Genomic DNA, 25,808 nt, shown 5'->3' on the forward strand with positions numbered 1-25,808 from the left:
CTCTGCCCTGGTTGTCCACCGCTGCCACAGACTTGCTCCATCGACAATGTTTTGCAATGGACAGCATCAGCTGCTTCCAAAGTCCTGACCATTTCAATGGAGCCCCTGACTCGCTCATCCTCTGGGGTCTCTCTCCCTTCCCCCGGCACCATCAACCCCATCCACAGTTTAATCTGAACGGACAGAGAAGCTCTCCGTGACTGACATGTGTACCATGTGTGGCTGAATTTGAAAACATGCTTCCGTTTTTTGCAATACCGTGCTTACAACATTCCCTGAGTCATTTGGAAAGCCTTTGAAATGCGTTCGAACCCCCAGCTGTTCTCCTCTGGGGAGGGCCTGGAGCCAGCGTAGAGATCTTTCTGTTTGAGCTTGAACGGAGCGATTCCACCTTCTGGCTGCCCATGCTTTAAAGCTGTCCCTTCTCTAGGGACTGTTATTTGACGCTCTTCTATTACTCAATTTCCTCCCCCAAAACAAAACCGGTGTTTGGAGAATCAGGCCAGGCATATTTGGTGTTAAGTCTAGATGATGGAAACACACAGCAGGAGTCTGGCAGGGTGAGGGGGGTGGGTGGGAGGAGGTGGGGAGAGGCTGGGGGACAGCAGGACTCTCTAAGCTTCATACTCAGGCATGGAGAGAGTCCATGTTTGGTGGGACAAAGGAATCCAAAAGTCAAAGCAGAAATACTCTCCTAAACCATGTGCTGGTGGGCAGCATACCTGCCCTCACTGTAAAGCCTTAACTGAAAACAAAACAAGCAAATGACAATCTACAGATAGATCTCTAGGAACTATGGGAACTTGTGCTTTGCAAAGTTAAAAGTAACGAGATAAGGCTGGAGAGGGGGCACACCAGTTAAGAGCCCTGACTGCTCTTCCGGAGGATCTGGGGTTCAGTTATCAGACGCTCATGACAGCTCACAACCATCTCCAATCCCAGGGGATTGGATGCCTTCTATGGTTTCTGTAGGCACCAGGCACACATGCGGTGCATAGACATACATGCATAGACTCATATGCATAAAATTAAAAAAATCTTTGAGAAATTAAAAATAAATACAAGGTACTAGATGGTCAATAAACACAGTACCATGTAGGTGGTGAGTTTTCACATTGGCCATGGTCACCAAATGAGGGCTGTGGCCCCCAAAGGGTGCATAGCAAATGGAGCTTTTCCACAAAGAAATTCAGAAATCTGGTCCACAAAGCAGAGACAGAGCTGCAGACTTGGTTTGTCACTCATCTGCCAGTCAGCCCTGTGACCATCCTTTCAGCCATATCCAAAGGACTTCATTTTCCATCTCTAGGCTCCAGTCAGATAAGCCCTAGACCCATTCATTCATTCATTCATTCAGTTATAAACAAAGGAAAGGTTCACATAGCCTCGGCCAGCCTGGAGCTGACATTATACTTAAAAACGACTTTGCATTTTTGATCTTGCTGCCTGTACCCTCTGAGTGCTGAGATTATAGGCATACATGCACCATGTCTGGTTTATGTGGTGCTGGGAATTGAACCCAGGGCTTTGTGCATGATAGGCAAGCACCTTACCAACTAAGCTACATCCTGGCCCAATATTTTGTTTTTAAATGTATCCCATTTATTCATTTATTTATTTATGGTGTGTGTGTATGTGTGTATGTGTGTGGGGGGCATCCCTCAAATCCATGCCATAGTGCATGTATGGAGGCCACAGGACAACATTTAGGGCTCTGCTCTTCCCTTCCACCATTTGAATCCTGGAGCTCAGACTCAGGTGTCAGGCTTGGTGGCAAGTGCTTTAATCCACTAAGACATCTCACCAGCATCAGTTAAAAAAAAAAAAAAAAATGAATTCCTTGCCAACATTGAAAAGCAGGATGTCACACACACACACACACACACACACACACACACACACACACACACACACACAGTATTTTTAGGGACTGGAGAGATGGTTCAGAGGTTAAGAGCACTGGTTGTTCTTCCAGAGGTCCTGAGTTCAATTCCCAGCAGCCACTTGATGGTTTACAGCCCTCTGTAATGAAATCTGGTGCCCTCTTCTGGCCTGCAGGGATGCAGGCAGAACACTGTATGTATAATAAATAAATAATTTTTTAAAAGCTATTTTTAATGTCAACCTTCGAAAAATTGGAGCCATGACCCCCTACTCTGGTACCGCAGCAACGTAAGGCATCTTCTCTCTTGTCACAGTCCACACGGAGCTCACCTCCTGAACCCTCATAAAGTAGCTAACTTCAGCGAGCTAGGTCTAGCAAGGTCCAGGGCAAAAGCTTCTGGACACTGGGCTGAAGTTGTCTAACTGGGGTTAGGCCTGGGTTCCATGCCGGGCACCACAATGAACCAGGAACCCCTCTGGATGCCTAGATATGAGCTGTCTAGACCTTCCGACTGGACACGCCCTGAAGCTTTTCTCAGAAAGACTCACATTCTCACTGTTCTCAGCTACATTTCTACAAAGAGCATATCAGCAGTGTATGAAAACAAAGCTATTGGTGATCATTTTCCGCTGGTCCAGGTCACCTCTCCTGGGCTCCTGCGTCCAGTCAATTTCAATTCCAGCACTAAAAGAAACCAGCTGCTAAGAGTAAGAACGTTTTGAGTTTCAGCTGGGAAGGTAGCTCACCTATTAAGCACTTGCTTAGCCTGCAGTACGCCTGGGGTTCAACCCCTAGAACATCCAAAAAACTCAACTTTGGACTCCATGCTTGAGTCAGATCCCTCCATCCTCTCCCTCCTCAGGTGACCCTACTTACAACTTGATCTGAAATCAGCACACTGGCGGCTTGGGGAAAGTCCTCCCACCCTAGGGTTATGCTTCAAATTTCTTCCAGTTCAATTAATTGGGAGCACGTGCCCACTAGGTGGACCCTCCAGAGTGTAACCCTGGACACACCATCACCCAGGTCCCGGGACAGAGCCTCCGACGCCTCGTTGAGCTGTTTTCTAAGCACCAGGGGGCGCTAGAGAGTTACTTTCCAAGTTGGTATCAGATGCATCTTTTACACTTCCTCTGATTTCCAAGTTAGATGACAATGACGGAAGCACAAATGAGGTGGAGGCGTAGTGTAAACTGCCCCGGGGAATGAAGACAGGCATCGGATTTCAAAATTCAGTCTAAAGAACAGCTTCGGGGGTCAGAGCGTCCGTTCCTCCGCTGTCAGCCTCCGGTGAGTCAGGCAAGTTCATTTGACTTTTTGTGAAAACGTTACTCCTTAATTCTACCTACTTCGGGATCCTATGACACCAGTAAATTCGAGAAAAGTGGAACCGATTAGATTCGTTTACATCAAGGTAGTCAGTTCTTCGAAATAAACGTGTAAAGGGGTGGTATGTTTCTTGAACCGGTCAGCACCTGGGAAAGGAGGTTTACTGTATTGCCCATCTGTGTTGAGGGGGGGGGGCTTACTGGTTAAAGGGTATTTTTTTTACCAGAGAGACCCCATCAATTTATTGCCCTGTGAAGGCGTCCAAAAGTCCAACTGGTGAAAGGTAATTAAACTAGCACTGTGTGTGCCTCCAAGATTATCTTTGTAATGTGTGCCTGGGGTGCATGGAAAGAGACGCACTCAGTGAGATGTTCTGGGTGGGAGACCCGCGCGTTCGCTCTTTACTTTGGGGGTTGCTGTCTCTAAAATAAACGAAAGGAAAAAAAGTAGAATGAGGGAGTCATTCGAGCCCAGCGCCCACAGTATGAGCAGAGCAGGAGACCGCTCAAGGACCTCGCCACCTGCCACATTCCGTATTTGGGCAAGCGCGTGCGTCACTGTCAGGAATATGGCTCCCTTTGCCAAGGCCGGCACTAATCTTACGTGTCTGTAAACGCGGGGTGTGTATGCCACGTTCCTTTACAATAGCCGACCTGGTGACTGACTTAAGAACATGCTGCCAGATGCCCTGTCTCCCATTTCCTTATGTCTTTTGTGCAACCCGGGAATTAGGGGGAGTGGGGATTGGCGTGTTCACTGGGGGACAGAAAGGACAGGAGAGCTACCAGTTCAAGATCCTTCTTGGAGTGCCCTCTATGGCTCGCTCAAACCCGGGCACCGAAGGCAGGTGGGCGTCCCAGACGGGCGCACTCGGGCCGCGGACCTTCAGGTCCTCGGAGACAGCGGCCACCTCTCCACGTGGTTGAGGACGCAGACCGACCGCATCCAGCCTGGTTTCCTACTCGTGTTACGCAACAACTTCGCAGGGGTCGTCTTTGCCCTAATTGTGCCCGGGGTGGTGTTGGTGTGTGGAGCTCTCTCGGCTACTCCTGGCTGATGCCGTGCTGCGGGGAAAGGAGCGGGACATTTCAGTCACAGCTCAGCCCCGCCGCCGCGCCCCTTCCCGGTCTCAAGGGGACCGTGGACACAAGGAGGCCAAAGTCCCCGCCACGCCCGGGTCCCCGCAGTCCTCGCCCGGGGTTCTGTTGGCAACAGGTAGCCCAGCCCGCTGTGGCTCTCGGGGAAACAAACAAACAAACAAAAAGGTGCACTGAGCGAACGCGGTGGCCACGGAGGGCGCGGCCAGCAACGGGCAAAGGGGTCCTGGGCTCCTCCCTGGCGCGCCTCGGTGGCTCCGCGGTGCGTCCCGTTGCGCAACGCAGCGCTCGGCGTGGGTCCCCGTGGACAACGGGAAGCAGCTGCGACCGCGGCCAGGGAAGGACGCGGACTGGCGGTGGCGCCGCGGCGGAGAGGACGGGGCGGGCCGGGGCGGGGCGGCGGGAGCCCGCCCCTGTCGGCGCGGCCAGTGGCTGCGGGCCGGGGCGGGCGCGGGCGCGGCGATTGGGGCGGCGGCCGCCCGTCACGGCGGGGCTGGCGGGCGGCGACGTAGCGCGGCGCTCGGAACTGACCTACTAACACACATCTCTCGGCGCGGCCACGGCGCCCGCGGACCCGGCGCGCCCGCCAGTCTCCCGCGCCGCGCCCTCGCCACCGCCCGCTGAGGGCCCGGCAGAGCCCGGATCGCGCTCAGGCGCAGCTAGCTAGATCCCGGCCACCCTTTCTTTCCCCTCTCGGGCCAGGGAGCAGAATCACGGTAAGCGCTCCGCCCACCGGCGGCCCGGGGGGCCCGGCTCCGTTCCGCGCCCGCTCTCGGAGCGCGCGGCCGGCGGGCGTGGGGCGCGGGACGCGGGCGGGCGCGGCGCAGGGATGGCGGGAGGTGGCGAGTGTGCGCGGGGCATGCATTACATAAACTTTTGCTGCCTTGGCAGGAGGGGGACTCGCCACCTTAAGGTAGCTGCTTTGATTGCAGCGCCCTGGCGCCGGCACGTAGCCCTGACTGCCGCGCGCTCCCTCCCCCTCCCCGCTATTGCATAATGTCTCCGGATTTCAGGAAAATTGATGTTTCGGTGGAGAAGAGCGCGCCGGGGAGGCGGAGCGGAGGCCAATCCCCCTAGCAGCCAGACGACGTGCCCTGCTCTCCGGGGTCTCTCCGTGCTGGTCCCCTCTCTGCGCCGGCCAGGGGGAGGGTTGAGTCACGGGGAACCGTCTTGATTTGCTTAGAAGGAGGGTTGGGAGTGCGAACGGTGACGGCATTCGGAGATGCCTGCGCGGCGTTTGTTTGTGTCAGGCGCTGTGTCTGCACCGACGTTTTTCCACCCTGTTTGTCGTCAGCGTGTTTTACGAGCCCTCGGGAAGGTGGAGGGATGTGTCCTTTCTTACATTGCATAATGGGCCCGCGGTGAAACGTGGGCACCGAGGACTAGCTGATGTGGGAATATGCGCGTATGTTTGCAATGATTTGGTCATTTCAGCGCAGCGTTGGGCATTAGATCCTTATTGGTACCTCTGTATCGTCCCAAATAAGCATGGTTTAAAAACGATCCTACGGAATTCATTATTAAGAAAGGAGAATTCCTAGTGTTAGATGCGGATACGCGCGGGGGAGGGGGGACTCCTTAAATGTTCGAGGTGTTATTTTTAAGACCCGGACGAGCCATTGTGACGTTTGTCTCCCCACTTTCCCAACTGGAATGCGTTCCCTTCCATCAGCTTTTTTCTCACCTTATCGTCATTGGTTTTTTTTTTTTTTTTTTTTTTCAGACACCACAAGACAGATCATTAATAGATTCCTGGAAATGTTAGGTTATGTAACTGCCGAATTTGCTGGCTGTTGAGCATAGAAAGAGAGCTAATTACGTGATTTTATAATTTGCCACAAAGAAAGTAGGGCAATCTCAGCGTTTAAGAATGTCACTATCAACAGGGGTTTTGTTGGTTCTTTTTAAGGATATTTTAAGTCGGAAAGTGACAACCGACTAAGCTCTGACTTAGCCCAGGCTTGCCAAATGTGTGTCTTTTGCCCTAAATGAAATGTACGTCTTTCTAAATTTAGCCCTATCACATTTTAACAATCGTGGCCTCAGTGCTATTTCTGGTGTCTCCAGGGCTGTGTGCAAATACAAGCAAGCTCAAGGCCATTTGCTGTAGTTTTAACTCCAGCCTTCCAAGACCTCTGATAAGACCGTATTTTTAGGAAGGCATTTCGCAGCGCCCAGTGACTGCTGATCGCGGGGGCCCCATTTATCATTTTAAAGGACACTTTGGAGGAACTGCTGCGCTCAGAGGCCACCAGGGAATGGCCAAGAGTCATCTTCTCTCTGGCTTTTGTAAATAACAACAGCTAATGAGGTCAGAAGTATTTATTTCACATCGTGATTTCCCCTCAGATCAAATATGTGTTGTGGGAAGCATATATAGGTTAGTAGATTGTATTTTTGCCTGTGTAACCTAGTTTTATTCATCGGGGATAGATGAATATGTTAAGTATCTGGATATTAAATTTCTTCTCGGACTCTTACTTAGTGTAATGATGTGTGAATATACGTATTTAATAGTGTCTGTGAGGTGTATTTTTCTTAGCGTAACATTTACATAATTGAACTACAGTATTATTTTAAGGGGTGGACACATTCTAGATATTGACCCCTGGAACATATTATTATTACCCCTATTTCAGCCGTTTTCCAAGACGCTGCAGTTGGGCTTGCCACCCCCACCCCCCGACCCACTTTGCGAGTTGGGGTGGGAGACCCAGGCCTGCGGGGGTCTTTGCAGCGCCACCTTCCATCAAGCGTCCTTGCGCCCCTCGCTCCCGCCCCAGGGACCGTGCACGCGCCTGGCGGTGGCAGGCGGGGACCTCGGCCCGAGACGCGCCCCTGGGCAGCCGCTGGACGCGCCTCGCGGTGGCCCGCGCGCCTCCCCGCCCCCTCCCCGCATTCCTTTGTTCTGGCGCGGGGGTCCTCGCGGCGCCGAGGCCCCGCTGCGCCGCCCACCCGGCGGGAGGCGGGCCTGGGGAGCGGCGCGGCGTGGGGGCGCGGCCGCGGAGCGGGGCGGAGGCTCGCGGGGCCCCGTGCGCTTCGCTGCGCTCGCCCGGCGCCGGGAGGCCAGAGGCGGAGAGCGGACGTGCCTCCTGGGCGCAGGCTCCAGCGGAGAAGGGCCTCGGGACAGAGCAGCCTCGGGCGTCACAGCCAGGGGCAGACTCCACTCCGCAGCAGCAGCATCGCTAGCCGTGACCCCACAGACACCTTTGTGCCTGGAGTCTTCGTTGTATTTCCGAGCCAAGCTCTTCTCCATTCATGGAGTGAAAAAGCGAGACCTCTAAATGGCTTTAGAAATGGGGGAGGGCAGTCTTGATTGCGAAGGGAAGGAGGGTCCCTGCTTGAACGTGGCCAGTTGAGCCCACGTTTTTCTGTTTCTTGTATCTAAAGTTTCTATGATCAAAGGCCCAAGATTATATAAATGGTCAAGGGTCCCTAACTCTAAATCACCCACATAGATGCAGCTGTCCCTCTGTGAAAGTACCTCCCTGCGCTTTCATCCCAGCTGCTGGTTTCCCTGGGTGGTCTTCTGGTGTCACTCAGGTGAAGCATCCAGGTGTTGGAGGGTGATCAGGCTGCTCTCTGGATGGTAAACCTGGAATTCAGCTTCAGAGGACGCTATCGGACACCCTAGGGACCCTCTTTCAACTAGAGACAGCTTTGGGAGCTGCAAAGAGGACAGGCGCAGGTGCTGCCCAGGCCTCTGGGTATATGCTCGACCCTCACTAACCTCTAGGGAATCTAGGGGAAACCTGTGGAGCTGGACAGTTAGAAGAAACTCAGTAAATGTTTCCAGAATGCTTGTGTCTGGGCTCACTTTCCTTTACTGAACCGGAATCTCACAGGAAAGATGAGAATGGGATTGGTATTGGGTCTGTAAAGAGCCAACTTTTTGTTTGTTCCTGAATACTCTTGACTTGTATATGTTGTTAATTAATGTCTGTACCAAGGGAGTTCTTGACGACATCGAAGCGATTCAGCGTTCCAAGTAACCGGGTTCACATCTTAGGGAAGTGTCTGAAGGAACAGAGATGATGAGTCCCCACAGCAGGAATAGGCTGACCTTTCCAAATCCCTGGAACTCTCTGTGACTTGTGTTCTTGGGTCTGGCTGATGCTTGCCTCTGGTCTGAGATCAGCAATGGCTGTCCTCACATGCACGTATATACATATGCCATTTTAGAGGGTGCACGTAGCTGTGTGGTTGACAACAAAAGCCGGGTCCTGTTAGATTGATGGTTCTTGATCTTGTTGAAGAGACCTGGGTCTGAAGAACAGGCGGCAGCAGCAGTCTAGAACAGTACTTCGCAGAAAGGGCTGGGACCTGCCTCGATCATTCTTCAGAAATAAGAAGGGCGGTTACTAAACAAGGCGGGTGGAGGATCCACTCAGCACCCTCATGTAACAAAAGTGTCTGCACTTAGAGAAGCTGGTTAGCAGCCCAGGCCAGGGCTTCAAAGATGGGAGCTCTGTCAGCCATGCCCGCTCTCCTCCACCATCCTGTCTGTCCCTTCCATGAGAGTGAACACAAGCTCACTGTACTTTGTGAAACAGTTTCCTTTTCTGTGTTGAGGGCTTATCTTGGCAATTATAACATCACCATGATGCAACGGCCTGCAAATTAAAGCCCTTTGTGAAAGGCTGTGCGCTGGTTGAGCAAGGGCCCTGACTCACGCCCGCCAGTGGAGTTTTCTAGCTGACCTTGCCATGGTCATCAGTGGGTTCCGAGATGCAGGTCTAATTGAAGCGTGGGATGGAAAGGCGCGGTCAGAGTGCTCAGCGTTATTTTTACCCAACTTCAAAATCACACATGCCTCACTGTTTCCACTGTAACCCAGATGGCATCGGTGCTGTTAAAAGTTGTTTATTTTTAATTTGTATTGAGGAATGAGAGCACGCTTGGGATTCAAGTCAAACATAACAAACAATGTAATTGAGATTTCCTATAATGTTCACTTCTTGTTTTTGTCAGGTATGCCCGCATTTCACAGGGTTAGCACATTGTTTGATATCCTGTTATTTTTCTAAATTTTATTTGAGTTGATTTTTATCCAGATCGGACTCACAGTGAATGTCGAAAGATACTGACCTTTGATCATAATTACATAAGAGGTTTTTTTTTTTTTTCAGTTTCAAAATGAGTTTTTATTGCCACCACCCCCACTTACCTCTCACATTTCTTTGCAACTCATTTTCCTGTAGTTACGAAGGGGGGAGGATTTGGCTTCTCGTATGGCTTTAATTAGAGTTTGAGCTTGTTTTTTAAGTTTAGCAGGGATTTACTAGATGCCATTCGTTAATAAGCCAGGCTTTGAGGACGTGGTTTTGCTGGAGTTTGGGTGTTTATAAGCCTTTCAATTATCAGAACACGGTGTAGTTTATTAACTTTCTAGGGATCTTAAATGTAATTAAGTAGCCTTCAAATAAACCTTCCACTCTAGTCGTAAGGCACACAGCACAATAAATGGCACTCACAGTCATGTGCTGATTAAGAAAGTGAACAAGAATGTTAAAAACCAGGCCAGGGAGGTTGGGAACATTCAAGAACCCTTTCTGCCATGCCCCGTCCCCAGCATGCTTCTTTTTTTGTAACTGATGTTGTTTTGGGTTTTTTTTCCCCGTTACGATATAAACTAGTTGACTGTGTGTGATATTGGTGTCCCCAAGACTTAGGGGACACAGGGGTTGAAGCTCAGTTGGCAATGTTTGCTGTGCATTCCCAATGCCCTGGGTCCTCTGTCCAGCGCCCCTCACCCTATGTCACACTGTGCACCTCTAGCCCATCACTTATGTGGAAAAGGCAGGAGGATCAGAAGCTCATTGTCATAGCAAGACTCCCGAGGAGTTACTAAATGGATTGATTATCCTTTCAAAAGTGTCACAAATAGTAGGGACTGGAGAGTGACTCCATGGGTAAGAGCCACTGTTTTACTTCCAGACAATCTGAATGTGGTTCTGAGGCCTCACACCACGCAGCTCACAGCTGACTGTAACTCCAGCTTCAGGGGATCCAATACTCTTCTGACCTCCACAGGCACTGGCCACAAGTGGCAGACACTCAACACAGTCACACACACAAATAAAACAATAAATCCTTTTTTTAAGACTTTTTTTCTTGGATAGTAACGGTTCCCATTTTGAAGCTTCTCTATTAGGTTAAAAAAAAAAACCCACATTTCTGTACACACCCCCACACACAACACTCTCCCTCTCTCTCTCTCTCACAACTCTCTCCATGGGCTCCATTTTCTCAAGCTGTGAAGTTGTTTTAGGGGGTGACCCTGTGTACCCTGCTTGTGTCCATCTTTAGACTCACTGTGTTATGTTACAAACACTTGCTCCTGTGGAGACTGTCGGTTACACTAGTTCATATTTCAATCAGCAAAGTAGATGGATCTATTAATAAAATGCAAACCTGTCATCCGATTTATTAAGTTTAAATCTAATTTTCAAGTAACCCGTTGTTGAACTTGGAATCTTTTCCTTTCCTGTAAGCTGGATCAGGTTTTGACACATTTATTTACAGATGCATCCAAACAGAAAAAGTGGGTCAGTTTGTTGCTGAGATAGGGCTAATCTGGCAGTGTAAGAGATGGCTCATGTGTATGTGCCCCACGTGTGCACCAAGCACGTGTTTCTCCTGGCCCTGGGTGTACTTTGGACTGCTAAGTGACTACAGGCCTTGAGCTGGACACTCAGGAGCTAGAGTGTTTCGTTCTCAGTGGATCAAAGTGGTCCTGCACAAACCCGATGACCTGAATTCAGTCTCCAGGTCCCACTGTGGAAGGAGAGGACTAACTTCTGAAAGTTGACTCTGATCCCACCATACAATAATAATTAATAAAATAAATAAAAATAAAAGGCCTTTTCTCTAAGCTTACTCTAAGGAGGTGATGAAGTGATCAATTCACTTTCCAGAACTTTCACTAGAGAGAAGGCTCGGGGTTCAGAGCTCTTGCTGGTCTTGCCGAGAACCCATGTTCAGTCCCCAGCACCACATCGGGCAGCTCACAGCCAGCCTCGTCGTCGTCGTCGTCGTGGACTTAGGTATCTAAACAAGGAAGGCGCTCTGTGATCGGTGCAGAGTGCTTGTTCACTTCTGCCTCAGCAGAGTCTGAACTGTCACTCTGATCTCTGAGAGGTCAGAGGTTAGAGCTGCACACGCATTTCTGTTATGACCATGGGGAAACCCCTGTGGGGTAAACTATTTAGAATCTATGTTGTCGATTGGATTCTCTTGCGGACTTTTCTTAGGTCAGGTCTCATTTTAATTGCAGAGAGTATTTAGGTCATCTGACTTAAATAAACTCCAAGGATCTGCGCTTATGAAATACAGCTCCTGCCTCTAGCAGGTTATAAAAAAGCGGGCGGCAGCAGTGATGGTGTCTTCTTCACAGTAGGCGTGGGAAAGTATGTCAGCTGGCATGACGCGATGCCTGCTCTTAAATTTCTCTTTTTTATTTGTGTCTTTAAGCAGTCAGATCAGCTAATGGGTGTAATGGAGTTAATGGCGCTGACAGAGGTAACATCATAGAATTGGTATTTCATGTCAGTTATTCACCAAAAGAGAAACACAAATAGTGACTAAGGTGCCCCGGCAGTCGGTGTTGATTTCAAACAGTGACACATGGGTGAAGTCATGGTTTGACTAATCCTAAAGAGAGATGCTGGGATCCGAAGCAGTCAGGATGAATGCTGATGGTTTCAGAAGGTGGCCTCCACGGTGTGGAGGAAATGGCTCACTGGGTAAAGTGCCTGCCATTGAGTGTGTGGACCTGAATTCCCAGAACCTGTGGGCCAGTAGAGCATGCCTGTAATCCCAGCACTGGGGAGACAGAGCAGAGCCAGGCAGATCCTAGGAGCTTGCTAGGCAGCCTGTCTGTAGAAACAGGAATCTCCAGGTCCACCGAGAGACTCTGCTTTAAAAAAAAAGGTAGACGGGTAATAACGGCGAGATCCCAGAGTTAGCCTCCAGCCTTCACACACACACACATGCACTTCATGGGTATTGTAATAAAAACAAAAAGATGTTTTCAGCTCCATTTGCCTGCATCCACTGTCGAGGAGCTGGACTCCCTAGCCGTCTGTTTTTCCCGGCTGTGTGGTCTCCGGCTAGTTGCTCAGCCTTTCTGTCTGTTAGCTGCTTACTCTGTGTGCTGGCCAGTTTTGTGTCAACTTAACACAAGCTAGACTCGCTGGAGAGGAGGGAGCATCAAGTGAGAAACGCCTCCAGAAGACGGGGCTGTAGGCAAGCTTGTAGGGCATTTTCTTAGTCAGTGATTGGGGGGGAGGGCCCAGCCCATGGTGGGGGGGGGCATTCCGAGGCAGGTGGTCCTGGATTCTATAAGAAAGCAGGCTGAGCAAGCCATGAGGAGCAAGCCAGTAAGCAGCATCCCTCCGTGGCCTCTTCATCAGCTCCTGCCTCCAGGTCCCTGTCCTGTTTGAGTTCCTGTCCTGACTTCCTATGATGATGAACTGTGATGTGGAAGTATGAGCCAAATAAATCCTTTCCTCCCCAAGTTGCTTTGGTCATGGTGTTTCATCACAGCAATAGAAGCTCTAACTAAGACACTCTACCAAGTCATTGGGTCAGAGAAATGCTCACCCCTTGTTGAAATAGATATACTTTGGGTTATGTTTAAAAGATGATAATGGGGCTGGAGAGTTGGCTCAGCAGTTAAGAGCACTTGTTGTTCTTACAGAGGACCTGGATTCAGTTCCCAGCATCTACATAGTGGCTCATGACCATCCGTGAAGTTCAGTTCTGGGGATCCAATGCACTCTGACCTCCAAGAGTACCAGGCAGGCAAAACATTCATATAATTATAATCTTTTTTTTAAGGTAATAATAGGGGAGCTAGAGAGATGGCTCAATGGTTAAGAGCACTGGCAGCTCTTCCAGAGGTCCTGAGTTCAATTTCCAGCAACACATGGTGGCTCACAACCATCTATAATAGGATCTGATACCTTCTTCTGGTGTGCAGGCATACATGTAGATAGAATACTCATAAAATAAATAAATCTTTAAGCTGGGTGGTGGTGGTGGCACATGCCTTTAACCCCAGCTCTCAGGAGGCAGGGGCAGGAAGAGCTCTGTGAGTTTGAGACCAACATTGTCTGTCTACATAGTGAGTTGAAAAACAACAACAAAGATATTAATAGGGGTAGAGAGATAACTCATCACTTAAGAGTGCAAGAACACATATTGTTCTTGTGGGGGACCAGAGTTTGGTTCTCAGCACACACGGTGGGCAGCTTACAAACTCTCGTAACTCCAATTCCGTGGGACCTGGAGCCTCTGCTTTGCAGGCACTGGCTCTCACATGCACACAGAAACAGACAAATAAACATATTCTTTTAAAGGTAAAGTAATGATAGTAAGGAGGGTTGGAGCAAGTGTAGATACCTGGAGGATAATCACAAATTCAAGGCCAGTAGCTGTATGTCTTTTCCACTATTTCAGGCTGACTGAAGGCAGCTCTGGGCAGTCCTTCCTGATGCAGCCAACTTGTGGGGTGAGCTCCAGATCCGTGGTGCCTTCCTGTCCCTAGAGGAGCTTTATAATTAGATGTGAGGCTCCAAACTAAGAGAGATGAAGTGGGGGTGTGTGTGTCCGGGAATGAAAGGGAGGATGTAGGGAAAATCCGTGAGGGGTCAGTGCCAGGGTCCAGGCTGGCCTGAGGTCTCAAGTTGGTCATCACATGAGGAGCAGATCACTGGGCATGGCACTTGCCTTGTGAGCCTTTGTTTTCTCCTCTGAAGATGCTGAAAGGGCATGGCCTGAGGCAGGTCATACCTCCAGTGCCTAGGACTTAGCAAAAGCTCAGTAAATGACATCTGTCAATGAAGTGTCAATGTCAAATGTTGGCAGGGCCAACACCTCCGGTCCCATCATGATCGAAGCCCAAGCGTGTGTCTCTGTTCTGTTGGTCCTCTTCAGTTTGGCCCCCACCCTGCCTGCAAAACCTGGATTCTTCAGGGCTTGGCTCCCCACTCTTACAGTCCTCAGCCTAGCTTGGTGCCAGTACACAGGTGTTTCATACATAGTCACCAAGTCGTTCACAAGTGAGTGTGTGCGTCTATATGTATGTACATATATGGAGACCCGAGGAGTCCTCAGCATTCTGTCCACCTTGGTTTTTGAGACATGGTCTCTCACAGACCTGGGGTTCACCTAGTAGGCTAGGCTGACTGGCCAGGGAGTCAGCCCCAAGGATCCTCCTGTCTCTATCTTCCCAGCACTGAGATTACAGCCCCTGACACCAGCTTTCTTCGTAGGTTCTGGGGACTGAACTCAGGTCCTCATACTGGCAAGTCAAGGCCTTTACCATCTGAGTCGTCTTCCCAACTGAGAGGGCTGGTTTTTGTTAAACAGTTCAGCTTGGCCATGGTGGCCTGCTAAGGTGGCCTGCCATCACACACACACACACACACACACACACACACACACACACACATTCATGCTCTCTCCCTCCCTCCCTACCAAATCCATACAGTCACACGATGAACACTTTTGGGGCAGGAAGGTGTAAAATATCTCTGAGCTCAGCTATGTGGAGAAATTGTGAGACTCATAGGGAGAGGAACTCACAGATGATGGGGTGTGTGGATGAAATATAATGCATATTTTAAGGAAGAACTGAGATAAGTAAGTACATGGAGGAAAATAGTAGCACATCAAGAAAAGATAGCCCCCCCTTCCCCCCCAAAAAAAAAATGGTGTGGAAGGGGCTGTGTGGTATTTAAAAGCTAGTACCTGTGACTCGGGAAAGGCCAGGGTCAGCCTCCTTCCTGGGCTGTACTTTCTTCTCCCAGCCTTGCCGCTGGCTCAGTTCACTTTAGGGGTGAGGACCGACCTGAGTGACTGCAAGCCTACCACCGCGGAGGAGAGCATTCCCTGCACTGTGCAGAGGGCGGGCGCTGTTTCCAGATCGGAAGAGAAGGCCTGTACGGAGGTGATAAGAGAACGTATTTTTCACTAAAGGACGAAAGGCTGTCTTTTGGCCTGTGGTGTCACTCTCTTGAGGTGGTGCCTGTCAGGGTGTCATTGTCACCGAGCAAACAGAAGCCTCCTGTGAATAACCCTTGGGCTTCCTTGAGTAGGGGAGCTGCTCCCCGTGTGCTGGCCCAATGGGATGGACAGAGCCTTGTGTGACACCCCAGTCTTTAGCACCTTGACATTCTTGCTGCCGTGGAAAAGACAGAAGCAACAGGCAGGCTTCTGTGAGTGAGAGGGCTGGAGAGATGGCTTAGTTGTGTTGGTGTTCGCCACACAAGCGTGGAGTCCTGGTCCCCAGAACCCATGCGAAAAGAAGCTAGGCATTGAGGGGCTCAGCTGGTAGTTCAGGCGATTAAGGAGCTAGAGACAGGAAGATCCCTGTAGCTCACAGGCTAGCCAGCCTCGCCTACAAGGCAAGTTCTAGGCCAGTGAAAGACTCTGAGTCAAAAAACAAGGGGGACAGAGCCTGAGGAATGACCCCTGAGGGTGACCTCTGACCTTCCGTTGCACAGGCACACCGCCGGAGGTGCACAGAGGGAGAAATACTGGCATGAAGCAAAAACACACAGTTGTCGTGTGTCGGGATGAGCAACACCTTTGAAGGGGGGAATTGGGGAATGGTGTGCGCAGGTTGTGTGCATCTTTGCTTTGTGGAGACCCAAAAGCACCAGGAGAGTCATTGGCATATAATAAGGATTTATGATCTTGTGGCAAAGCCTGGAGTAGAATGCTTAGCTAGCACTCTCTTAGTTCCATCCTCCCGCACATGCTTACACACACACTACCCCCCCCCACACACACACACAGTAAGACCCAATTCATATTATAAATATTTTACTCATGGGTGTGAAAAACGGTTGATGATTCTATTTTTCGGTTCTTATATTTTATTTGAAACTAATTAGCAAGATTGAAAGAAGTTCTTTCCATAATTATATTTTCTAGTTTTGAAGTAATCTTAACTTTCAAGAGGGCTCTGTTTAAAAAAAACAAAAGTCCCTCTGAATAGTAACTGTTTTAGTCCAAAGGGGATGTGTAACTGAAGTCTATGAAGCTGAGTTTTTAAGACCCCCAAAAAGCACTGTGGTTGTCAATCTTAAAAGTCTGGTCAGTGAGCCTGAAGGGCCTTTGCATTTCAGATCTTATAAGTATATAAGTGTAGCATCTTGATGTTGAGGCCAGAGGAGTCCGCAGGGGAGACTGGGGGCCACCAGGCCCTCAGGGGCGGGATGGCAGGTGAACAGATGGTAGCCATGTCATCTATTGTCATTCTGAAACAGGACAGCCAGCGCGGGTTCTGGTTAGGAACTCACCATTGATGGGCTATCTGTCATTTCCTCCCTGTAATGAATCATCCTGAATCTTGCACGTGGCCTTTTCATCTCTTCAACACCACTTTCTTCTCTCTGACCCAGAGCAGAGGGAAGGGAGGAACGAGTGGATGGATGGATGCGAGGGACTAGAGGGAGGGATTAGATGGAACCAAGGATGGGTTGGTAGAGGGATGGAGGGAGGGAGGGGTGGTTGACTGAGTGACAGATTTAGTGACTGGGTGAGTAAGTGACTGAGTAACTCATTTCCTCACTCTCTTGGACCACACAGTCCCTGCAAAGAGGTCTTTTGCCGCCGAAGTGGAAGCGTTTGTGTATTCACGTCTTTTTCCAGCTTGCTCACTCTTTATAAAGACCTGAGCCTCACCGGAGCCCTGACTGCTCAGCACAGCCACCGCCCCCCCAACCCCCGCCCCCAGCAGCTGGCACACATCTGCCCAGGGGACTCACCGTGTTCTCGTTTATTGCAGATAACCGACACGACCTCACTCCACTTCAGAAAGGCACGTGACAGATTTATCCTGGACTGGACCACAGAAGGAGTGTCGATGGAAAGAACGCTGGGAAAGTGATCCCCTCCCACGGGTCTGTAGGGTAAGGTCCTCTCTGATGCAGCTGAGGAAAATGCAGACCATCAAAAAGGAGCCTGCCCCCCTGGACCCTGCCAGCAGCTCAGACAAGATGATGGTGCTGAACACTGCCTTAGCCGAGGTGGCCGAGGACCTGGCCTCGGGTGAAGATCTGCTCCTGAACGAAGCGGGTGTGGGGAAGAGCAAGTCCTCCGCGTGTCGGAGGAAACGGGAGTTCATCCCCGACGAGAAGAAGGATGCCATGTACTGGGAGAAGAGGAGGAAGAATAACGAGGCCGCCAAACGGTCTCGGGAGAAGCGCAGGCTCAACGACCTGGTTTTGGAGAACAAGCTGATCGCGCTGGGGGAAGAAAACGCCACTTTGAAAGCCGAGCTGCTGTCTCTCAAATTAAAGTTCGGTTTAATTAGCTCCACGGCGTATGCCCAAGAAATCCAGAAACTCAGTAATTCCACAGCTGTGTACTTCCAGGACTACCAGACATCCAAGGCTGCTGTGAGCTCGTTTGTGGATGAGCACGAACCCACGATGGTAGCGGGGAGCTGCATCTCGGTCATCAAACACTCTCCTCAGAGCTCTCTGTCCGATGTGTCTGAGGTGTCCTCTGTGGAGCACACACAGGAAAGTCCCGCTCAGGGTGGCTGCCGGAGCCCTGAGAACAAGTTCCCTGTGATCAAGCAGGAGCCGGTAGAGTTGGAGAGCTTTGCCAGGGAGTCCAGGGAGGAGCGGGGCGCCTATTCCGCCTCCATCTACCAGAGCTACATGGGAAGCTCTTTCTCCACCTTCTCCCACTCCCCGCCCCTCCTGCAGGTCCATGGGTCCACCAGCAACTCCCCAAGAACCTCAGAGGCCGACGAGGGTGTTGTGGGCAAGTCCTCTGATGGGGAAGACGAGCAGCAGGTCCCCAAGGGCCCCATCCACTCTCCGGTGGAGCTCCAGCGGGTGCACGCCACCGTGGTGAAGGTTCCGGAAGTAAACCCTTCTGCCTTGCCACACAAGCTCCGAATTAAAGCCAAGGCCATGCAGATCAAAGTGGAGGCTTTGGACAGCGAGTTTGAAGGCATGCAGAAACTCTCCTCACCTGCAGATGTGATGGCCAAAAGACATTTTGACCTGGAGAAGCATGGCACCCCGGGTATGGTCCATTCCTCCCTCACTCCTTTCTCGGTGCAGGTGACGAACATTCAAGATTGGTCCCTCAAATCGGAACATTGGCATCACAAAGAACTGAATGGCAAAACTCAGAGTAGCTTCAAAACAGGCGTGGTGGAAGTCAAAGACAGTGGCTATAAGGTTTCCGAGGCTGAGAGTTTGTATTTGAAGCAGGGGATGGCAAACTTATCTGCAGAGGTGGTCTCGCTCAAGAGATTCATAGCCACACAACCTATCTCAGCCTCGGACTCCAGGTAAATGACTACTGAGCGAGCTGTGCGTGGAGGAGGATGCTGTTGGTACCATGCCGAATTTCCACTGGACCTCTGATGTCGTTTCACTGTAGTGTGCACACGGTGTCTGTCTGGTGTCCTTGTGTGCACACGCTGAAGACTTGATGCCCTCACTCTGCCTGGTGTATAGTCAGATAGCCCCCATAGAGGCTGTACATATGGAACATTATTTTTGCTCTATTATAAAGTGTGTATGTTGCCAGTGTCAATAAAGGGTTGGTGACAGACACAGCACGGGCTCCGTTGCACTTGATCGGATGGGAAGAGAAAAGGCTACTGAAGTGTCTTGAGGTAGAGACCGGGGAGATGGAGGTCTCAGTGGGGTCGGGTGCTCCCCATATAACCGAAAGGACCTGGTTTCGGTCCCCAGCATGCATATAAAAGGCCAGGTACAGAAACACACATACCCATAACTCCAGAGAAGCAGGGATACTTGGGGACACAACACACAGGAAGATCCCTAGGTTTCACTTGCCAGAGAGCCTAGCCTAATCGGCGAGCTCCAGGCTCAGTGAGAGGCCCTGAATCAAAGCTCAGGTGGAGAGTGATGGAGGAGGACTCCCGACATCCACCTGGGACCCCTGACCTGACACACTCACAAACATGCACACACGAAAGCTACCAAGGTACAAACAGGTATTCTACCTTTCACTTGATGTGGAGTGGCAGCTTCCCCAGGATGAGAGAAAAACCGAAATATGAATGTTTTGGTTTTCAAAATTATGGTGTGTTTAGAAACTTTCTAAGAAAAGGAACTGGGAATAGAGTGGTCTGTACAGCCCAGGGAGGAGAGAAGAATGGAGAGACAGTGAGTGTACCTGTGATAGAGACTGGATTACTGACTTATTCCCCACTGGGTAGGTTTCTTTAGGATGGAGTTTTCTCTAATTTTCTTGAGTGGAAGGCTCCAAGCAGTTGGCCTTTCCTTGGTCACCTCCCTTTGTGCGGTGGCTGAGTCACTGACCCACTTTACTGCATGAAAAACCATTTTTAAAAGTGAATAAAGACAGGATGCTGGAGGTGAGTTTTGTTTTTCGTTTTTGTTTTTGTTTAAACATTACTCTAAAGCTTAACAGTTCCAGAATATGGCCCTCCAGGGAAAAAGCTAAATACCATTTAGATGTCATTAAAGGCATTTCTGAGACCCCATCAGTTACCATACACCAACATCTATACAATTCAGGAATATTTAATGACTCAGTTATGGGCTCGAGATAGAGTTCTGTGGCAGAACACTTGCCTAGCACATGTGAGGCCCTCACTCCATCCCCATCATCTCAGGGCAGGGGAGTAGGGAGCATCTGTTAATGAGAAATATTAATAATACCTCTCCATCTGTAAACATTAGAAATTATAACACATGGGTCTAGAAAACATGATCCCCAGCATTGGAGAAAAGACCAGGCCTGGTTATTCGTCCAGAATTCTCCACTGTCCCAAGAAGCAAGTGTCCTGAGACCCTGTACTCCTGCCGTGTGGTGTCCTGTGTCTCAGGTGGAGTGGGTGGGTGGTGGACAGTGTTCCCAGTAGGTCACTCCTCACCCAAGGGCTGTCTGCACACTCATCTTTCTGTGCTGGATACGGAAACCATTGCACTATGACTCAGGCTTGCTCTTTGCCTGTGCCACACGGCCAACCACAGTGCCTGGAGGCAGAACAGGCCTGGCAGTGTGCCCTGTTGGAGTCTTGGTGACTCGCCACATCCAGGACAGGCCCGGTGCTTGTTGTAGGCCATGTTCTCTGCATTTTCATAACTTACACTGTGGTACTTTGTGCTCAGGGGACCTCCTGTCCCACACAGACAGACATACACAGTCTGCCTGCTTTATCCTTTAGCTCTGGCCTCCACTTCTATCTAGGTTCTTCCAGTCTTTTCCTTGGCTGTCCTGGAACTCACTGTGTAGACCAGGCTGGCCTCAAACTCCCAGAGATCCACCTGCCTCTGCCTCCTGAATGCTGATCTTAAAGGCAGGCGCCACCACTACCCAGCTTTTTCTCAGTCTTATTACAGGCTGAACGGAGACCTGTGACAGTTACCCACAAACGCTGTAAAGTAAAGAAGCAGGTCTAACAGAAAGAACAGAGTCAAAATATTTCAGCAACCCAGAAGGGACAGGATGAATCACCCCCAATACGAGCTTTAGGAGAAACAGGATGTCGAGTTTTCCTACATGGGAAGAAATATCCAGGGCTGGGCTTACAGATTGGCAATACATACGAAGCTCAAATGTGCAGGGCCTTGGATTCAATTCTTAGCACTACAAAACAGAAGTCACAATAAGGGAAGAAAAAAAAAAAAACCAAAACAAATAATTACAATAAGGAGAGGGGAATTCCTTCAAGCTTGCTGAGTCAGAGCCCTGTGAAAGAATAGGTTGTGTCTGTTGACACATCCAGACAGTTGTCCCCTGACTGCAGATGCACTCAGGTACAACAGAAAACACAGCCTATGGCCATACTACCCAGAAAGAGCCCAAGCTCATCTGATCCTGGAAGCTAAGCAGGGTTGGGCCTGGTTAGAACTTGGATGGGAAAACATTCTGTAAGGACTGGAAACATGGCTCAGCAGTTAAGCTCTTCCGGAGGATCCAGTTTGGTTCTCAACCCCCACATTGGGCTGCTCACAACCACCTGTAACTCCAACGCCAAGAGATCCAACACCCTCTTCTAGTGATCTCAGACACCAACATTCACACACACACACACACTGTGATTTAATATTAAAACATGGTCATTCCTAATGAGGTGTGGGCAGTGAGCATTGCGGTCATGAAGAAAGTGAAAATATTAAGGAAAAGTGTCAGTTATCCAGAATGGGCTGAGTCTACGCTCTGGAGTGCCAAAGGCGTCAGGAACAGGACCAAGTGCAGAAAAGGAAAGTCTTTTGTTCTGAAGGGGTTTTTGTTGTTGTTTTGTTTATCTCCAGAACCATGAAGAGTGCTGACCTCAGACCATGAGCACCTCCCCAACCTTGGCTGGCACTGTTTTGGGTTGGTCCTCAGGAGTGTGGTCCCATAGGTGTGGCCTCCACACCCAGCTTGTATCCCAGATTCATTGTCAGATGTGAGCAGTCATTGGGGATGCCACCACCACCCCCAATTGTTTTCTCTCTCCTCTTAGTATCACTTGGTCTTAGCATTTCAAGTCCCTACATTGTCTTTGAGATGATGACTTAAATGTTATGCCTTGAAAATAAAAGGGGCCTCATCACTATGTGAAGAACCAAAGAAATAGTACAATAAACTACCTACTGCCAATAGAAACCCCTGCTGTGCCCCTGTCCCTCTTGCCCAGAGTTGTAGTGGGTAGCCATTCCAGCTTTGATCTGGAGGTTCCAACCCCCATTGAGGCTTCAGTAACTGTCACCCCTACAAGGCGGGGCCAAGGGAGGACCCTGAAGACCCGAGATCCGGATGCACCAGCTGTCTTGGTTCCTGGACCCTGGACACTGGAGGTAGACGGAGCAGAATTCTCCAGAGAACACCACTGGACTGCACTACACCTTTCCCAGACCCTGTGCCCTACCCCTTCACTTGTGATTTACCCCACAGAATAAACCTCCCTTTTAACTACATGGAGTGGCCTTAATAATTTCACCTCAAATGATAGAAAACGGGGTTGGAGAGGCAGCTTAGTTGGTAAAGGCTGCTATCTGCAAGCATGAAGACCTACATTTAATCCCTAGAATCCTCATGAAAAACCAGATGTAAGGCCAGGCTTGGTGGCGTATGGCTTTAATCCTAGCACCTGGGAGGCAGAGGCAGGTGGATCTCTGTTAGTGCAAGGCCAGCCAGGTCTACATAGTGAGCTTCGGGACAGCCAGGGCTTCATAGACTATCCCAAGAAAGAAAAATATGTCAGATATGGTGGCGCAAGTTTATAATCTTGGAGCTAGTGAGGAGAAGACAGGAGGATCTCTGGGCTCACTGGTCAGCCAGCCTGGCCTAATAGGTGATCGCCAGCTTCAGTGAGAAACCCTGTCTCAAAAAATAAAGTGGACAGTACCTGAAGCATGCCTGATATTGGCCTCTGACCTGCACACACATGTTCACGTACACACAATGAAGATTTACAGCTATGTACAGTCATGACTATCAAAAGATAAGGAATGTACATCTCAGAGTACGTTCAAAGTCTCAGAAATGTCCAAAATGCAGCTCTCAGATGGACCTATAGAACGAGAGGAAGCCATAGCCAGACATACCCAAAGGTGCTCTCCAAAGGCCCAGCCCCAGCACCCAGGCAGGAAGAGAGGGAGAGAGGGATGGCTGACAGTTCCTCCCATGGAATTCAGACAGGCCCTCCACATGGCCTCCTCACTGTGTGTATCCTGTCTTCATTGGTAGCTCACTTATGGGATTGGTTAGAGTTCATCCTATCACATGCCTTGGTCATAAGGAGATGTTGCCTTTTATAACCACACTCAGATCCCTGTAGATGTCTGAAGCTATAAGTAGCAACTGACTACACAGCCTGGGTCTGCCCTACATATGCCTCTGGTCAAGTTTAATTTATAAGTTACACAGTGAGAGATCAACAGCTACTAAGAAATAGAATAGTACTGCAGTAAAAGTGTTTTATGATTTATTAATTATATGTGTATGCACCTGTATATAGGTATGTGCACGTGAGTGCAGGTGCCTTTCCAGGCCAGAAGAAGCTGCCCGTTCTCTCAGAGCTGGGGTTACATACAGGCAGTTGTAGGTTCTGGAAACCAATCTCAAGGCTTCTTCAAGAGCAGTGTATATTCCTGACTGCTAAGCCATCTCTCCAGCCCTGAAAACTTACTTTTTAATGAATTGTTTGGGAGTGCAAGTAGGAGGTAAAGTTCATCTTCATCTCCTTGGCAAGATCCAGCACATTAGAAGACCTTCCAAACACAAACCAAACAGGAATTTCTAGCATTTTCTCTTGAGAGTCAATACCACAAGCAACTGAGTCAGTGCAGAAAGGGTGGCCACTGTGTCAATATTCTGAGAGCGTCCCTTGCAGAAGCTTGCCAGTGACCAGCAGTGCAGTGGCCAGGATCCAAGTCCTGTACCTGGACAAGGAGGGTGGGCAGGGGTCAATGCGGGACACTTCAGGGGAGGAGAAGGCATCTATGGAGGGAGAAGATGAAGGGGCTTTTTCTTGAGGAGTTGTAAGATAGCCTTTAAAACTAAGTACGGTGATACATACACATAACCCCAGCATTTGGGAGGCAGAGGCAGGAGGATTGCAAATTCAAGGCCAGCCAGGGCTCCATAACAGGAACCTGTCTGAATTAAGAACAGCAGGAAGCTGTGGTTGAGATGTCTAGTTTTCTATTGTATAATAGTTGTATAGTGGGTTTGTTTATTAGCTTCAAGGGAGGAAATATTCCAAAATAAAAACAGCTCACTTCTGTGTGAGTTCCTGTGGCTGCCTATACACATTACCTTCTGAACAATTGAGCCCTCATCCATTGATACCTTCTGCCACACAGGCATTTTGCTGGTTTAAAAAAAAAAAAAAATGTTTAAAGTCTCGTTAGAGGTTAGGAATGTGGCTGAGGTGACAGAGTGCTTATACACACACAACACTGACTGAATCTCTGGTGCTGCATAAACAGGGCATGTTCATTCATACCTGTAATCTCATCACACAGGAGGTCAAGGCAGGAGAATCAGAATTTCAAGGTCATTCTTGGCCACTTTGGGGCTTTGAGGTCAGTGTGAGTTAGAGACTCCTATCTCAAATACACACACACACACACACACACACACACACACACACTTACATTTTTTAAAAACCTGGAAGCTATTAAAGTCAATTTTGAAAGCTAGAAAACCTTCACAGATGGAAGTTGCAGGCAGCCCCAGCTGGCAGGGAAGGACAGGAGTCATTGATGTTGTATAGTCACCAATGATCTGGACTGTATCCCATCAACTACTTGGGCCAGAAAATTATAAATGAGGAATATTTGCCACTAATGGGAGGTAGTTGGGGCCCCAGAATACCAGTAAGAATAAAGGAATGGGATAATTCTGGATTATGAACCACAGTCTTAGAAAAGTAAAGCAGGATGTCATGAGGAAAACATTTGGAATCCAGCTGGCCTTACCCTTTGTCTGTGCCCTGCAGAGGGAGCTAGTGTGGATTCTAGAAGGAAAGGATGAATTCAGGAAGTGATAGGGATAGATGAGGAAGCACAGGTGACTGAGGGAGGTGACAGAGCAGTCCCTGAGAGATTCCCCAGGGCTGCTGGTGAGGAGTGGAACTCACCTCCACTTCAGCCAAGTGTCCCCAGCATGTCCAATACTACTTCACCCACTTAGGAAGAAAAAGGCGACTTTGAAAGGGAGCACGGGACTGGGCAGGATGTCTCAGTGAGTAAGGGCACCGGTTACTGATCCTGACAACCTGAACTCCACCCCTGGGGCCTACATGGTGGAAGGACCTACCAACTCCTGCAAGCTGTCCTCACCTGCATACATGTGCCACTGCACATACATGGGCACAGACACACACACACACACACACACACACACACACACACACTGCGAATAAAGAAATGTAATGAAAGTGTAAAGGCAGAAGAAAGGAAGGAAGAAGACACGGAAGAAAGCAGGAGGCTGGAGAGGAGGGGAAGGAAGTTGACAACAACATGAAACAACAGAAACAGAGGAGGGAGACACCCCAAGATCGGTAACCCGGAAGTGAACAAACTCCTTTCACTCTACAGCTCTGTCAGGTTTCCAGAGACAGGAAACTCTGAGACAAGAACAGGAATGCCAAGGCTAGGAAACTGGTAAGCTGCCTTGTGGATAAAAGAGGGAGGTAGCTGGCAGTGGGGCTTGTCCTTTCCAGGGGTCAAGGAGGGCAAAGCTTGAGGATGGATGGACTGAAGGGACAGCTGGACCACTGTTGACCCCTGTGGGTGGACTGCTTCGGGACACCGAAAGCCAGCTCTGTGACTTGAAACTCTTCCCACGACTTGGTAAACATGCAGAAATACTTGGTCACTTCCTCCTCAGTGTTTCCAGTGAATCCTTGATTGGCTGCTTTCTGGGTGTTCTTTCTGCGCCTTTGCTGGACTGTATATCTGGGTCAACATTCTGCAGAGTAAAGCCCCTCCCTTTCTACGGGTGCCCAAGGCCATGGCTGTGAGCGCTGG

The 25,808-nt window shown here is 49.7% G+C and overlaps 1 protein-coding gene across 3 annotated transcripts; it reads left to right on the forward strand.

Annotated features, from left to right (window-relative positions):
- The first annotated feature begins 3,024 nt into the window (after positions 1–3,024).
- Nfil3 (nuclear factor, interleukin 3 regulated) lies at positions 3,025–19,692 on the forward strand. 3 transcript variants are annotated; one of them, XM_037205723.1, is made up of 2 exons: positions 3,025–3,175; positions 17,111–19,692. In XM_037205723.1, exon 2 carries the CDS (start codon positions 17,250–17,252, stop codon positions 18,636–18,638), a length of 1,389 nt encoding a protein of 462 aa, XP_037061618.1. In that variant the 5' UTR covers positions 3,025–3,175; positions 17,111–17,249; the 3' UTR covers positions 18,639–19,692. The 3 variants fall into 3 exon arrangements, with proteins under 3 accessions (XP_037061618.1, XP_028719623.1, XP_028719625.1); XM_028863790.2 differs by lacking the exon at positions 3,025–3,175 and adding an exon at positions 4,840–5,027; XM_028863792.2 differs by lacking the exon at positions 3,025–3,175 and adding an exon at positions 5,469–6,622.
- The last annotated feature ends 6,116 nt before the right edge of the window (positions 19,693–25,808 follow it).

The sequence above is a fragment of the Peromyscus leucopus genome, chromosome 5 (assembly GCF_004664715.2).
Source record: "Peromyscus leucopus breed LL Stock chromosome 5, UCI_PerLeu_2.1, whole genome shotgun sequence".
Classification (NCBI taxonomy): domain Eukaryota; kingdom Metazoa; phylum Chordata; class Mammalia; order Rodentia; family Cricetidae; genus Peromyscus; species Peromyscus leucopus.

Coding starts and splice junctions, on each gene's coding strand:
- Nfil3 (XM_037205723.1), top strand. CDS start 17,250: ATGCAGCTGAGGAAAATGCAGACCATCAAAAAGGAGCCTGCCCCCCTG.